Source organism: Tamandua tetradactyla, chromosome 16 (genome assembly GCF_023851605.1).
Source record: "Tamandua tetradactyla isolate mTamTet1 chromosome 16, mTamTet1.pri, whole genome shotgun sequence".
Taxonomy (NCBI): Eukaryota; Metazoa; Chordata; class Mammalia; order Pilosa; family Myrmecophagidae; genus Tamandua; species Tamandua tetradactyla.
In genome coordinates this window covers 14,471,176-14,486,876 of record NC_135342.1, presented here as the reverse complement: position 1 = coordinate 14,486,876, position 15,701 = coordinate 14,471,176, and the positions used below count along the sequence as shown (strand labels likewise).

Genomic DNA, 15,701 nt, shown 5'->3' with positions numbered 1-15,701 from the left:
GAAAGACTAGTCACAGGATGAAGTCAAAGGAATTCAAGGGAGAAATGATAGTCGCCTAGATTAGGCTTGGGGTGGGGACGATTGAGTGGATTTCAGATAACAAGGAGGGATGACTGATAAGACATGGTGACCAGATGTCACCAAGAGGTAACATCTGGGGAAGAAAGTGGAATTGGGAATCAGGCCAGCACCACCACAAACCAAAAATGAATCACACCCAGCTCTCCCACTTGCCACAATATCAAGCCCTTATCTCCCTTCTCCTAGTTACAATACAAAGATCTCACTCTGCCTGCTCTGTCATCCCCTCTCCAGTTCCTCTGGCAGGAAGGGAACAAAGAGAACCACCAGTGCCTCAGGGGAAGTTTTGTGGTCAATCCTTCTCATCACCACACATGAAAGCAGCCATCGCTGCCTGACATGGGGGAGCCGTGAAGGAGTAGAGGTATTCTTATCATATCCTTTCCCTGCCAATCCTTCTGGCCAGAATGACAGACCACACACATACCCAAACCATTCTGAGACCTCACTTTTGCCATCTCTCCTCCGGATCTTTCCTGTCTATGGGGAAGCAGCACCTAAAGGCTTCCAGAGGAACTTACCATCTAAGCCTGCCCCCAGAGGCTGACATCTCTGTGTCCCTTCTGTTAACCTTCCTGTCCCACCCCAGGGAGAGGTTCCCCGTAGAGTCCCATCTAGCCCTGCATCTCTCATACTCTTCCTGTCTAAGCGCCGAGGCTCCTAGTAGGAATAAGTCTCCACTGGATTTCTCAGGACCCCTGTGTGAGGCTGGTAGTGGGAAGGGGTCAGCCCCCCACCTTCTCAGCTGGGGCCATGCTTACCGCATCTCCATCTCTCAACTCCTGCATGGAATGTCCATTGAAATCCTTCACTCCAAGAAGTTCTTCCTGTCCTCAAAGAGCTTCCCTTCTCAGAAATGCACAGAACATAGAGACTCAAAATCAAGAACTCAACTGTGCATAAATTTGGACAGTTCTCTGTAGCACCCTGTGTAAACCAGCCTTCCCAGTTGGCCTGGAAGTTCCTGAAGGACAGAAACCTCATCACCTATCTGTGGGAACCCCCAACTCCAACTCCCTTGCAAATTCTTGCTTATTACCAGCCTGCTTCTACAACACCTCCCTGCTCCCAACTTTGGGGGCCTCATGGCAGGCCCTCACAGAGCACTGCCTCTTCTGCCATTCAACCCACATTTACTGAGCACGAGTACTGAGTGCACAGGAGGCCCTGGGTTAGGAACAGCCTTTTTCACAGATGCCAAGAAGCTATCCACAGTAAGTCAGAAACACATGACACCATCTGGGCCTTAAAGGCTCTCACAGAAGTTACACCTTTGGTAAGTGATCAATGCTTTACTAGAGGTGTGTAAAAAAGAGGAACTGCTGGTGGGAGCATAAACTGGTGGAGGGCAACTTGGGAAACAACCAGCAGTATATAAACACCCCTATCTCCATCTCTTCTTTACACTCACCCAGGAGTATAAGGATATTCACTGCAGTCGTTTCTGATGGTGAAAAATTGGAAACAACCTACAAGTCCATCAACAAGGACCAAGTAAACTATTGCAGTGATAATCAATGAATGGGAGGTAGTAATCAAAAATAAAGAAGAGTTCTCTGATCTGATATGGAAAAGAACACCAAAACAAACAAGTATGTGGAAAAAAGTCACAAAATGATATATGCAGTTTCATTTCATATATTAAACACAAAAATCCTCTGAACTGCCTTCATAGCAATAACAGGGTAGAAAGGCGGAGGGAATAGGGAAGGGATGAAGAATGAAAAGGGGACTCTCCCTTTACACATACACATACACATACACACACACACACACACAACACATCTGAGATATTTGAATACTTACTACTATGTAACAGAACAAAATCTAAGTACAAAGTAAGTGATGCTAGAGCCTAGATGTCAGAAAGTCTAATTGAATGCTACCCACAAGTTCCTCTCAAACTCCATGAAGGGTCTCTGAGTGAGAGAATAAAATACACATCTATTTGCCCATTAGTCTCCGAGATGAGAAAGTGGTGTGGTGGGTGCTGTGGGGTGCTCTAGCATGGAGCCCAAGAGACTGGGATTCAGTCCAGGCTCTGCTGTGACTGCTTAGGTAACCCTGGGGAAGTCGCTGTGCTTCCCTGGGCCAGTTTTCGCATCGTACTGAGTGACAGAGAGGTATAGAGCAAGAGTTTGAAACCACTTTCTGGCTGTGATCCTAGATACATAATTTACCCTTTGAAAGCACTGGTTTTCTCTTCCGATTATTTTAAAAAAAAAAAAGGGGGGGGGGACAAAAATCACTTTTCTCAGAATGTTACATTTAAACGCTAACATGTCCATAAAGTGTTTATCACACAGCCTGGCATAAAACAAGTGTTCAGTAAACAGCAAGTGCTGTTATAGATACCTCATGGGGTGTTGAGATGATCTGATGAGATGTAAACTAAGAAAGAGCTTTGGAAATAGAGCGTGGGACACAAAAGTGAGAAATGCTTTATTCCTCTCCTATTCCAGCCCCAAGCCTCAGTTTTCACACAACCAAAATCCCCGGTGTAGGTGGGAGAATTGTGGGATGCAATCTCATAACCCTGAATTGGGAAAGGAGGCTTTCTTTCTATATCCTGTAGACAATATTCTACTCAGTTATTTATTTGGGTCCCCACATCAGCTAGATAGAAAAAATCAAATCAGGAGGGGTTACCAGAAGCTGGTACTGACAACTTCTGCCAGTAATATTCGAGCCCAGGAACCCTCAGACTCCTCATGCCCCATCCCTGAATCCCTTCAAATTCTCTCATTTCTGATCCCTAGACTCCTCCAGAGAGTCTCTGCAAATGGATCCTACACTTGCCAAGGTCATAGCAACACAGCTCAAGTTCTGACTCCTGTCTACATCACTCTAGGGCACAACCTTCTCTCAAGCTACTCCACAAACCATGGATGGGTTCCTTTCCCAGAAACATCCGCAAATGCATCTCCCCCCAGGATCCTTCTAAGATGCTTCCTCCTCTACTGCCTTTCCAAATTCCTCCTCATTGTCACCATCCCAGATTCCCTTCTCTCCGGTTAGGCATACCCCTCCCCCCCTCCCCCTCCTACTCCCACCTCCCGACTCCAGCTCAGGGTCCTCTACCTGACACCCTTCACACACCTCCCAACTCACAGCCATCCCCCTAACACACACACACACACACACACACACACACACACACACACACACACGCACGCACCCCCAAACTGGAGTCTCTGCTCTCAAGCACTTCCCCACAGGCTCTTTAGGGTGCGTCCTCTGTCCTGGCCACACTTCCATCCCAAGGACTCTTTCCCACACTCTGTGGCCATACATGCCAGGGATCCCCAAAATTTCCCCTCCGTAGGAGGAGGTACACACCTTCACCCTGGGATCCCTCAGAAGTCCTGCCACAGCGATCTTCCAGTTTCGCCGGTCCGAACGCTCCGAAACACACCCCATCCCCAGGCTCGAGGACTTCTTCTCCCGGTTCCCCGCTGGGACTCGCTCAGCCGCTCCGACGTCCCCTCCCACCCACCCGGGGCCCATCAAGCCCCATCTCAGACCCTCGGCTGGTCCGGGAGTGGGGGTGGGGGGAGTCCGTTGCAGTCTTCTGCTCACTGCCATGCAAGACCCCTCGGGTTTTTCTCCGACCCCTCCAACTCCCCTCGTGATCCTTTCCTGAGTTCGCTTAGGTTCCCCACCCGCCCCGGGTCCCCTCCCCTCAGGACCCGTCCGCCGGTGCACCGCTCACTGCTACACGCCGCTGGTTCTGGAGTCCTCCCGCCCCCTTCCTCTGTACGGCCCGGCCGCTCTCACGCCCCGGGCCCCCCCAAGCCCGCCGCCGGGCCCTCTCAGGACCCTCCTCGGACGGCCCCCCACTCCGTCTCCGAGCCGGTCGCGGCCCCCTCCCGCCCCCCCGGCTGTCCCGGCGGCCATTGCTCCAAGATGGCGGCGGCGGCGGCGGCGGGTGAGGCCGGGCCGGGCCGGGCCGGGCCGGGCCGGGCGGGGGTCGGGGGTCCCGGGGCGGCACTCACCTGCAACTCGGCGCGCTCGGCCTCCCAGCGGGCTTTCTCGGCTTCGAAGCGTGCCCACTCGTGCTGGATAAAGTGCAGGATCCCGGGCAGGCTCAGGGGCTCGGGTCCCGCGGTGGGTCCAGGGCTGCTGCCGCCGCCGCCTCCCTTACCTGCCGGGCCCGGTCCGGGGGCAGGGGCAGCGGCCGGGGCCGTTCCAGTCGGGCCGGGACCCGCACCGGAGCCGAGGGGACGGCAGGAGGAGGCGGCGGCGGCGACCGCGGCGGCCGCTCGCTCCTCCATCATGGAGGCCCCGAGGCCGGCCCGCGCGCCCGCTGTGCCTCGCGCGCCTGCGCGGCCGCGCCAACCGCCCCCCCCCCCCCCCGCCTCCCGCGCGCGCGCCCGGCGTGGGGCGGGGGGGCCGGGAGCGAGAAGAGGCCGGGCGCGAGCCTCGCCCACCCGGGTGGACCCCTAGGCGCGCGCAGGGAGGGGGCGGAGGGAAGGGGCGGGGCAAAGAAGGGGCGCGCGCCCCGCAGAGGGCAAATGAGACCAAGGCCGGTGTGCGGCTCGCCCCTCGGAGCGGGAAGACTTTGGGAGGGTCCGCTTGCTGCCCCCCTCTTCCTACTTCGCCCGAAGGAAAGATTGTTACCCTGTCCAGACCCAAATACCACGCCCCTTGAAAATCACTTTCACTCTTGGAGAGAAAGGGCGACTACCGGGGTGGTTTCAGCAGTGACCCCATCCTCTGATTCCTGGCCCAGGTCGGTTGCCATAGTAACCCTTACCAGCCTAGAGCCCCTCCTTCACCTTTGTGGTTATAGAGCCCCACACCTCTCCGGGCCCTGCACCTGGAGGAGGTTGCTAAGGTAACCTAAGTCCCTGGTGGATTCTTCTACTCCTACCACATCGATTACTATGGCAACCCTCCTCACCTAGCACTCAGGTAAAAAGGACCCCAGCCTCAAATAGACTGATCACTGAGAAGCATCTCTTTTCCCCAGCCCCAGGCTCCCCTCCCCCGGCATAGTGCACTCTGTTGGCATTACCATGGTAACCATCTCCCCCCACTTCCCATCGTGGGAGGCCCAGTGGCCAAACCCAGCCAGGTGTTTTTATTTAGAGAAGACGCTCTGAAGGACAGTTACTATGGATACAGGGCCTGGACCATCTCCTGGGAGGTGAGAAACAAGCAAGGCCAAGTCTTGGTTACTCTGGTAATGGGGGAAGGGCAGCCCCTTCCGGTGATCCTGGGAACCAGGCCCACCAAGGTAGGGGACATTTAGGATTGTCTCTCTAGGTGGAATGTGTCTAGGGAAGGCATCGGCATGGTAACAGCTTCCATACCTTTCAGTTCCACCTTTCTGAACACATTATGGGGGGCGGTGGGGAGCAGTGGAGGCACATTACAGGTTGTTATGGTTACTGACATCCTACCCATCCCACTCTATCCCCTTCCCGAGACCCGCCAGGTTATGCCTGAGCTTATGGGGTTTCCAGAGAAAGGATTTCCTGACGCTCTAGTCACCTCTTGTAGGTAAAAATGAAGCTGTGCACTGTTCTGCAGATTGGCTGATTTGGGATTTTCTGGTTCTTCCCACAGCAGTGCAGCTGAATCGGGCAGTAACTGCCCCCCTGGAGTCCCCCCAGCCAGCAGCCTAGTAGGTAAGAAGTCCCTCAGTGTCACCAGCACTTTACATGGAAACTGTCCTTTCCTCGTCCCCAAAGGCTTTCCCATGCGCCTCTTTCTTTCTCTACCCCTCACACTCCCATTCTACAGAAGCAACAACTGAGGCTCAGGTCAGTGCAGAGCTCAGGCCTGGTGAACCCAGTCCCAAAGCAAGTCTAGATCCACTCATGTTGCTCTGTGGGGGGTGGAGAGACAGATGTCTCAGCTTAACTCGCCTTTCCTTCCTTGACTGCCTTTTCTAAAGCAACCCCCTAGTTTTTCTCTATCACAGCCTCTTGCAGGTTTCCTGCCCCCATATGTAATTGTGTGATTTTTTTCTGTCTCCTTCCCTCCTTCACTCCATTTCCCCAGAACACAGTGCCTGGCACAGAGGGCACTGAAAAGATATCTGTTTGTAGAGTTAATGAGTTGAATTCATTAATGTGCCACATTCAGTTTTGAAACCACCTCTCATCTTAGGGCTGGGAAAGGGACACTGACGGTAGACTGAGGGCAGGGCTACCTGCATGGACCCAAGAAAGACAGTGGAGTTTATTAGTGTAAATCACAGTTTCTGGAGCCAGCATCCTTGGGTCAAATCCTGGCTCCTCTCCTTCCTAGCTGTGTGACCTTAGGCAAGTGACTTCACTCCTCTGTGCCTTGGTTTCCTCATCTTCCAATGTAATCATAATGTGAGGATTAAATGGGTCAATAGGTGTAAAATGCTTAGAAGAGGGTCTGGCACATTGTGAGTTGCTAGAATTGTTGGTATTATCATCACCCTGATTCAGGAAAATGGAAAACATTTGGACCTTCAAAATTGTCATTATGTCTGCCTGGCCCCATTGAAGGGGTTTTAGCCCTTATAGTTAGGGAGGCCAAGACGAGCCTCGTCAGGGAACTAGAAGACTTTCTTTGTCCTCTCTGGTCCCCTCACCCCCTCACTGGTAGATAGCACCTCTTTATCTGGGTGTCAAACCAGCTAGAGTCTGAGGACCTGGTTTGGTCCTGCTCAGTGACTCCTGCCCGAGTCAGCTAGACAGAGCCTGGGCAGCAGAGACCTGGGTTCTGGTCCCTGCATCCTTTCCCATCTTTGAGCCACAGTCTCCCCATCTTAACAATTCAAGAACTTCATTCATTCCACCCACATTTTATTGAGCACCTACTGTATGCCAGTTACTGAGCTCTGTGCTAGGGAGAGCCCAGGAAATAAAACAGAGAAAACAGATCTCCACCTTCAGTGGGGACTCAGCAAGTAAACAAGATAGATAAGTAAAGTCTATGGGAGAAGTACTAGAGGGGAAAAATTAAAGGAGGGATGGGGACAGGGAGTCTGTGGAAAGAGGTTAATAAATGTTTAAATAGGGCTGCTAAAATGAAAGGCTCCCTGGACAGGTGACATTTTGGCAGAGACCTGAAGGCTGTGAGAGGAGCCACGTGGATACCTGGGGGCAGGGAGGAGCCACGTGGATACCTGGGGGCAGGGAGGAGCCACGCGGATACCTGGGGGGAGGGAGGAGCCACATGGATACCTAGGAGAAGGGAGGAGCCAGTTGGATACCTGGGAGGGGGGAGCCACGTGGATACCTGAGGAGAAGGGAGGAGCCACATGGATACCTGGGGGGAGGGAGGAGCCACGTGGATACCTGGGGGGAGGGAGGAGCCACATGGACATGGGGGGCCACATGGATACCTGGGGGGAAGGTGGGAGCCATGTGGATACCTGGGAGGAGGGAGGAGCCATGTGGATACCTGGGAGGGGACAGCACTGCCACAGGAGTGATCTGATCATGTCTGCAGAATGATGTTTGGTGAGGCGTGGTGGGGGGCAAAGCAGAGAGGGACTGGGCAGAGCAGACGGGGCCTTGTGGGCCATGAGGAGGACTTGGTTTGTCCTCCAGGTGAGGCTTAAGCCACAGGTTTAAGCAAAGGAGGGACAGGGTCTCACTCGGATTTTAACAGGATCCCTCTGGGCACAGAGCAGTGAACAGACTGTAGGGGACCATGGCAGAAGCAGGAGGATGGTCTCTTGCTGTGACCTTCAAGGACATGAAGATTCTAAAACTAAGGGTCTGACATTCTGTGCTTCTAACTACCTAAATGGTAAGATTCTAAGACCCGGAAGGTTCTCTGGTTCCAAAGATTCCTTCCCCAACAGTGTGACTCCCACGAGGGCTGGGATGTGGTCTGCTGTCCTTGTGCGTCCACTGCTGTCTCCCCGGTGCCTAGATCAGTGTCTGGCATGTTGTAGGAATTCAATAAATACATGCTGAAGAGATGAAGGAAAGAAGGTGGGACCAATCTAAGATCCAGAAGGCAGTGCCAAGGTTATAAAAATTAGAGAATCGCTCTTCAAGTGTGACTTGGGTTTTCAAGCGCCATCTGAGTTGGGTCCAGGAAGGGCAAGCAGGACTGGGAAGGGCAGAGAGGTGGGAGGGCATTTCTGGTAAGAGAGAGAGAGGAGGCAGGAAGACCAGATCCGGCACACGGCACACGGCAATGAAGTCAGAGTTTGGCTCCTGGGACCTGAGTGGGTGCTAGGATAGAGCTGCCTTGGCCTTAGACAAGGAACCCGGACTCTGGCCAGCATTTTCCCACCAAGTGCAATCTCACATGCTGGGGACCCAGTGGTGGCTGAAACACTCCCAGCCCTACCCTCCTGGGGTTCACAGTCCAGTGGGGAGACAGATTCATCCCCAGACAGCGACAACCGAGGGTGGGCAGGGCTGGGATGGGGAAGCAAGGGGCGACCTCTGAGCCAAGGTTTGAAGCCTCAGTAATTTTTCAGGAGGAGGATGGGAAGAAGGGGGCATATGAGAAAAGACTTTTATATACGAGGGAACAGAATCTGCGAAGGTCGAGAAACAAGACATGTTTGGGGGAAAGAAAAGTCCAAGGTGGCTGAGGCTTAGAGCATGAAGGGGGCGTGGCAGGAGAGGGGGCTGAAGGGGTGGGTGGGATGTAAGAAGCTGAAACTTTCTCCCAGGGCACAGGGCAGGATCTGAGCAGGGGGGAGACAGGTCAGGTTTGTGCTTCAGGAAGATCCCTCAGGTCGCCATAGGGAAGGTGATGGGACAGGGACAGGACCAGGGCAGAAGGATGGGGGAGGCTGGTGGGGAACTGGGGGAGCCAGAGGAGGAGAGCTGTGGGAATGGGGAACATGGATCATTGTTTTTAGGAGGTACAGATTTGGCAATCGGTTGGGTCTCTGATGTCCCCTCCCTTGGACAGGGGCAGAGACCAATAAAATCCTTGTGAAAAATTTTTGAGCATCTATAGGGAATATAGAGAGTTGCACCCCTGGCCCTGGGAAACCAGCCCAGTCCACAAGGCACCGTGGGACGGGGAGACAGCGCCACCTGGGGTCATTTGGGAGTAGATGGCCTAAGGCTGACAGCCTCTGTTGATGCGGCCCATGCCACCCTTTTTTTTTTCCCCCTTTCTCTTCCCTTCAGTTAGCTGCCAGCATTTTAAAATTGGGAGAGTTATGCCTTAAAATAATTTTTTTGGCTTTTCTTGCTAAACCAAAATGCTTTGGCTGACCATCAGGAAAAAAATGACCCACGAACTTAAGGAAGTGAGATGGAGGCAGCAGGGGGGTGGCTAAAGCTCAAGGCTGCAGCATAGCAGGGTGTGGGAGGGAAGGGGAGAAGAGATCAGGGGTGGCTTCTTGGAGGAGAGAATGGTAGAGAGGAAGGAAGCGGGCTTGAGGATGGGGGTGAGGGGCATCTATAACTAAACCTGAATCTGAATGAGCATTGACAAAGAACAGGCAAAAGGTGGAACTGAATGGGAAGGGAAAGTGAAAAACCGCTTACTGAACACCTACTGTGTACTTGGCTCTGGGCTGAGTAGTGTTGGGGATGAAGCAGAGACAGGCCCAGGCCCGGGTGTTGCCCTCATGGGTCTCTCGGTCCAGCGGGAGGACACAGACCTGGCCCCACATGGTGATGGCTTGGAGTGATCTGGCTGGGGTGGGGTCACCTAAGGGGCTTAAGGAACCCAAAGAGGGTGTTAAACCAGGCTGGAAGGTCAGGGCAGGCTTCCAGGAGGAGAGGAGATCAAAAGTGGAACTAACTAAGGAAAAGGGGGAATTAAGAAGAGGTGGGGAGAGAAGGGCAAAGCTTGGGGTGAGGGAGGCTCTGACAACCAGCTCCAGCCTCCCCTTTCATTCCCCCTTCCCCAGGATGCCCGGAGGCCCCCCTAGGGCCTGAGTTCGGCCCCATGCGGCTCACCCGCTGCCAGGCTGCCTTGGCAGCCGCCATCACCCTCAACCTTCTGGTCCTCTTCTATGTCTCGTGGCTGCAGCACCAGCCCAGGAACTCCCGGGCCCGAGGCCCCCGCCGTGCGTCTGCCACCGCCCCCCGCGTCACTGTTTTGGTGCGGGAATTCGAGGCCTTTGACAACGCTGTGCCGGAGCTGGTGGACTCCTTCCTGCAGCAGGACCCAGCCCAGCCGGTGGTGGTGGTGGCGGACGCACTCCCTTACCCTCCCCTGGCCCTGCCCCGCATCCCCAACATTCGCCTGGCGCTGCTCCAACCCTCTCTGGACCGGCCCGCCGCTGCCGCGCGCCCAGAAACCTACGTGACCACCGAGTTCGTGGCCCTGGTGCCCGACGGGGCGAGGGCCGAGGCACCGGGCCAGCTGGAGCGCATGGTGGAGGCGCTCCAGGCGGGAGGCACACGCCTGGTGGCCGCCCCGGTCGCCACGGCCAACCCTGCCCGGTGCCTGGCTCTGAACGTCAGCCTGCGGGAGTGGACGGCCCGCTACAGCTCCGCTCCGGCCGCACCCCGCTGCGACGCCCTGGACGGGGATGCCGTGGTGCTCCTGCGCGCCCGCGACCTCTTCAACCTCTCGGCGCCCCTGGCCCGGCCGGTGGGCACCAGCCTCTTCCTCCAGACCGCCCGGCGCGGCTGGGCAGTGCAGCTGCTGGAGCCGCCCTTCGCACCCGCACGCCAACCACCCCTGGCCTCGGCCCACGCGCGCTGGAAGGCGGAGCGCGAGGGGCGGGCGCGGCGGGCGGCGACGCTGCGGGCGCTGGGCATCCGCCTGGTGAGCTGGGAGGGCGGGCGGCTCGAGTGGTTCGGCTGCAGCAAGGAGTCGGCGCGGTGCTTTGGCACGGTGGTGGGCGACACGCCCTCCTACCTCTACGAGGAGCGCTGGACGCCCCCGTGCTGCCTGCGCGCGCTGCGGGAGACGGCCCGCTACGTGGTGGGCGTGCTGGAGGCGGCCGGCGTGCGCTACTGGCTGGAGGGCGGCTCGCTGCTCGGGGCGGCCCGCCACGGAGACATCATCCCGTGGGACTACGACGTGGACCTGGGCATCTACCTGGAGGACGTGGGCAACTGCGAGCAGCTGCGGGGGGCCGAGGCGGGCTCGGTGGTGGACGAGCGCGGCTTCGTGTGGGAGAAGGCCGTGGAGGGCGACTTCTTCCGCGTGCAGTACAGCGAGAGCAACCACCTGCACGTGGACCTGTGGCCCTTTTACCCCCGCAATGGCGTCATGACCAAGGACACGTGGCTGGACCACCGGCAGGACGTCGAGTTCCCCGAACACTTCCTGCAGCCTCTGGTGCCCCTGCCCTTTGCGGGCTTCGTGGCCCAGGCGCCTAACAACTACCGCCGCTTCCTGGAGCTGAAGTTCGGCCCCGGGGTCATCGAGAACCCCGAGTACCCCAACCCGGCCCTCCTGAGCCTGGCAGGAGGCGGCTGAAGCCCTGATACCCGGCGCTGGGATCGGGGGAATATTTGGGCACGGAAGCTATACTTCCTCTTTGGGGATCTGCTGTCTGGGTGTGCAGGTTTATTTGATTGGGCGGTGGTGGGGAGGGAAGGGGCGAGGGAGGGGGAGGGAGCCGGATAATGAAACTAGACAAGAAGGAAATACAGGCATCATAGAGGGAGGACAGGACTTGCGAGTCTGGCCACCGCAGGAGGAGAGGACCAAATCAAGGATGTGAAAGCAACACCCGGACACTCAAACGAAAAGGTCTGCTCACTCCCACCCGGAGGGCGACGATGGATGTATGTGGGGACATCCTTCGTCCCAGCAATTGGGGGTGCATTTTGGGGGGGCCGGGCCAGGGATGCCAAGTTGTCCAGGGACCGGCACAGTCCCACACATCGAAGTTGTGCCGGGCCCGAGATGCCAAGGAGCCCTCGGCTTGGGGGCCCGGAGTAATAAATAATTTCACCTTTGGGTTTTGGAAAGAGAGGGAAAAAGAGTAAATCCTGAGGCCAGGCTGCCAGGATTCAGAGCCGCTCAGCACTTGCCGGTTAGGTAGGCTTCCGCTTCTCCATGCCTCATTTTCTTCCAGGATTCCCTGCGTGCTCTCCGAGTCTCGGACACGATCCCCTAGGACCCGTGGTGGCTGGGATTGTTTTCGGCCACTAGAGGGCGTCCCCGAATCGCTCCTGGGGACGCCCAGGGCCTCGGCTTCCTCTGCCGCTGTTGTCTCTCTTAACCCCCTGCAGGCGGTGGGACAGCGACGACCCTCTCCTCTTCTTCCTCGGAAGGAAGCGGAATGCGAGCTACCTTTAGCCCCGTCTTGCGGAGGGGAACAGGCTCAGAGCGGGGTTACCTCCCGAGGTGCGGCCGTGGTTAGGAGCAGGCTCCCCCCTTTGCTGACTGTTACCTCCTCCTTTGAGCTGTGCACAGGCGAGGCGGGGTCAACCGTGGCTGGACCACACGCAGTTCACGTGTGCTGAGTGCCTACTGTCCAGCAGGCGGCCTTCTCAGTGCTTTCCATGGATTCATTGAGTTATCCCTCATCTCAGCGTTCCCAGGTGCGAGATGCTGTTATGTAAACTGAGGCCGTAATGGTGACGTCGCCCATCTAAGGTCAGAGATCTTAGAAAGTGGTCACACTCAACTCGCCTGCCGTGGCACCCGAGAGGCGCTTTTGGAAGAATGAATGACTCGGTGGATAAAAGTAGTGGCATCCTTCCTTTTTTGATCATGTGTCTTAAGAGTAGATACTGTTTGGACATGTATTTATTTGTAAATTATATACCTGTACTATTATCAGTCTGTATATTAAGATAGTAATAAGCCTTAAATTATTCTGCTTTAAAAGTGAAAGAAATAAATGTGAAAAAGAGGTTTTCCTGTTTTCTTACCTCATCCCAACGACTTGTCCTGCGCACACCTGGGTGTGTGCACCTGGCCGTCAAGATCTCAGGTTAGAAACCCAAGCTCTGAAGTGGGAGGGGCCTGGGTTCAAACCCCAAGGCTGCGGCTGCCTCTCCCCTGCGCTTGGCCTCTGGGAAAGGGGGGTAATGATCAGCGCCGGCCCCCCGGGGGCGCTGTGAGACACGTAGCGGTGAAGGACTCGGAGGCACCGCGAATTTTTATCTTGGCTTGGCCGCTTCCTTTTTAGACAAGTCGCTGCCTTTCTGAACCCATAAATTGAAGGATGCTATTACGGCACAAATGCTGTGAGAATCGGGAGGGTTCGTCTGCATAATAGACCAGAAAGGGAGGATAACTGTTGGAGCCTGTCTCAGACGTCCAAAGGCTGACTCCTTGTAATCCAGCCTGTGCGTTTTAATCACTGCACCTACAAGTGGCTTGTAGACTCAGATCCCCGAGCAACGTTCTGAAAAATGTCTGGGAGCGATTAAGTTTGCTGGCTGACAGGGCAACGCTCTTGGCTCTTGGATGCAGAGGTCTTAAAACACGCAGGACAGCTCCATGCAGCGAAGAAGTGTCCCTTGTCTGTTTTCAAATGCGGTGAAGGATGGGTGAGATTCGGTAGATTTTGCAACTGGTGTGGTAGTATCAATTAATACATAAATCGATACACGCATCAAATTTTTAAAAATTTCTCCTTTATTCTCTAAATAACCCAATCTCTCTGTATAAACTTTTTGTGCTGTTTACACCTCAATTGTCCAAAACAAGCTGAAACTCAAGTCATTTTTAAGTTATTGTCGTGATTTAGTTATACTTAGGAATCCTCGGTGTGAGCTCTTGATTCACACAGCTGTCACACGCTACACCAATAACCCCGTCTGAGCCATGGCGTGACACATGGAATCACATCAGATGCTTCTAGCAACTTCCCATTAAGTTGAAATCTTGAGCTCGCAGTAGAGAGAGAATTTCTCTTAACAGCCAATGTATTGTGTTGGTATTCCATCCTCTCTCAGCAGTCCTAGCTAACAATGATTTACATTAAACACTTTTCTGATCCTTAAAATACTGTCTGATGGTTTTATATATTCACTGTTTTTAACATTGGCTAAGTTATGATATGACAGAAAATTCCATCCCAACAATTAACTTGACCCAATTAGCTTATATTGGAACATGTTATTGGATGTTCCTGTTTTGACAATTACTCTTGTACTATTAACCAGCCAGAGCAGAAGTGTTTCAATATTTTAACCACCGGTACAACCATATTAGTGAATACCAACTGCATTTTGGCCACACTTGCAGATGAAAAATCTGGTAATAAGGGTCAGAGCTCAGTACCTAACTCTCGCTCTTAGTGTGAAAGGTTTTAATAGGCTCCAAAATTTTCCAGGAACTGCAACTTCCCATCTACAATGAGGGAGGTTTGAATTGTGTTTTGTTCTAAACATGGCCAGGGACAGTCCACCATTTCAGAAAGTAATGATCAGAATGTGGCTCTTTGTAATAACACACTGGGACAGCAGCCTCTTCACTTTTGTCTGAAGACTGCGTCATTCTCAGCCAGTCTTCCTTAAAGGTTCGGCCACACCTGCCACCTCCTTATAGTCCAGGGAGGCCGCCCCACGCCATTGTGTGTTAAAAACATCTTTTATAAATTCTGTCCTTTTATCTCTCCTGTTGATCACAGTTAGGGCAATACAAAGATTGTTTTTTAAGCTGAGTTATATTGTGCATGAACTTCCTTAAAGGAGGGTACAGAGGACTCTCCCAGAGCTGACATTCAAGCCAGGACAAGCCCTGGTGGGGCTGAGCCAGTGGTTAAAACACTACATTAAATTAGATTCGATACCCATTGCCTGGCCCCAAACTGAAAACAACCCAGTGTCCATCACCAGGTGAGTGGATAAACAAACTGGTATGTCCAGACAATGGAATAGTTCCAGGTGATAAAACAACAGGAATGAACTACCAACATGTACAGCTTCATAAGGACATCTCGAAAGCCTGATGCTAAGTGAAAGAAGCCAAAGCACAAAGCTGTACACACTGTATGATCCTATCCATGTGAAATTCTAGAAAAGAGAAAATGAATCCATGCTGACCAGATGCAGGTTGGGGTGTGGGGGGGACTGAGCCTGGGGGAGTGGGACCGGGAATGGGCAGCAAGGGGGGAGGACAAAGAAATATGGGGGTGATGAGAACGTTTTGATCTCCGTGGTGGCAATGGTTTCACAGGTTTATGCATCTGTCAAAACTCATCCAATTGTACACTTTGAATGGTTGCAGCTTATTATATGTAAATTATACCCCCACAAAGGCGATCCCCCAAAAGCAGATTAGGGGAGACTGATCTGTCAGTAGGAGGGACAAAGTCAGGTCGTTACTTGTGCCTGTCTGCCCTCCCCAGCCCCTCCCCACCTCTCCCCCCACCCCCCAAAGCTGAGTCCCTAGTCTGGGCCTTTGTGCCCCCTGTACTAGCCCCCAAAGTCTAAACCCCTGGCACAATCCCACTCCAGGGCCAGCCTGAGCCCCTGTTTCCAAGCCAGACCCCTCCCAGGGAGCAAGAGGGGTGTCCCAGGAGCAGGAGTGAGTGGAGCAAGGGAGAAAGGGAGAGGAGGGGGGAGCGGCCGCGCAGGTGGTTTTTCCCTTGCTGTTATGTAACCATCAGTGGCCTTGGGGTGAGGCATAAACTGAGCCTTTTGTCTGCCAAGAGGGCTTAACAGTGCTGGCCCAAGGTCACATAACCGGCAGGTAGCAGAGGCAGATCTGAAACCCAGAAACAGCTTCCTTTGGCCAGACAGCTTTGTAGCTGGAGCCCAGTTTGTTCACTTATTGAGCACCAC

At 54.3% G+C, this 15,701-nt stretch overlaps 2 protein-coding genes across 7 annotated transcripts in view; one reads left to right on the top strand and one right to left on the bottom strand.

Annotated features, from left to right (window-relative positions):
• The window catches only part of STRN4 (striatin 4), a 28,725-nt gene extending 24,350 nt beyond the window's left edge, over positions 1 to 4,375 (bottom strand). For 2 of the 3 annotated variants that reach the window (XM_077131350.1, XM_077131351.1), the window contains exon 1: positions 4,077 to 4,375. In XM_077131350.1, coding sequence (XP_076987465.1) covers positions 4,077 to 4,358 — 282 coding nt within the window. In that variant the 5' untranslated portion in view covers positions 4,359 to 4,375. Of the gene's footprint in view, positions 1 to 842; positions 2,279 to 4,076 lie in introns of those variants that run through there. The other variant, XM_077131352.1, reaches the window with a different exon arrangement.
• On the top strand, positions 3,982 to 14,370 carry FKRP (fukutin related protein). Of its 4 annotated transcripts, none has more exons than XM_077131355.1 (4): positions 3,982 to 4,009; positions 5,653 to 5,714; positions 7,681 to 7,821; positions 9,905 to 14,370. In XM_077131355.1, the coding sequence occupies exons 3-4, from the start codon at positions 7,740 to 7,742 to the stop codon at positions 11,428 to 11,430; spliced, it is 1,608 nt and encodes a 535-aa protein (XP_076987470.1). In that variant the 5' UTR covers positions 3,982 to 4,009; positions 5,653 to 5,714; positions 7,681 to 7,739; the 3' UTR covers positions 11,431 to 14,370. The 4 variants fall into 4 exon arrangements, with proteins under 4 accessions (XP_076987470.1, XP_076987471.1, XP_076987468.1 ...); XM_077131353.1 differs by lacking the exon at positions 3,982 to 4,009 and adding an exon at positions 4,552 to 5,230; XM_077131356.1 differs by lacking the exon at positions 7,681 to 7,821.
• The last annotated feature ends 1,331 nt before the right edge of the window (positions 14,371 to 15,701 follow it).

Bases quoted from the DNA above. Each gene is read 5' to 3' on its own strand.
- FKRP (XM_077131353.1), top strand. From the start codon at position 5,199: ATGGATACAGGGCCTGGACCATCTCCTGGGAG. The intron at 5,231-5,652 runs GTGAGAAACAAG...TTCTTCCCACAG, and splicing joins CCTGGACCATCTCCTGGGAG to CAGTGCAGCTGAATCGGGCA. The intron at 5,715-7,680 runs GTAAGAAGTCCC...GGATTTTAACAG, and splicing joins CCCAGCCAGCAGCCTAGTAG to GATCCCTCTGGGCACAGAGC.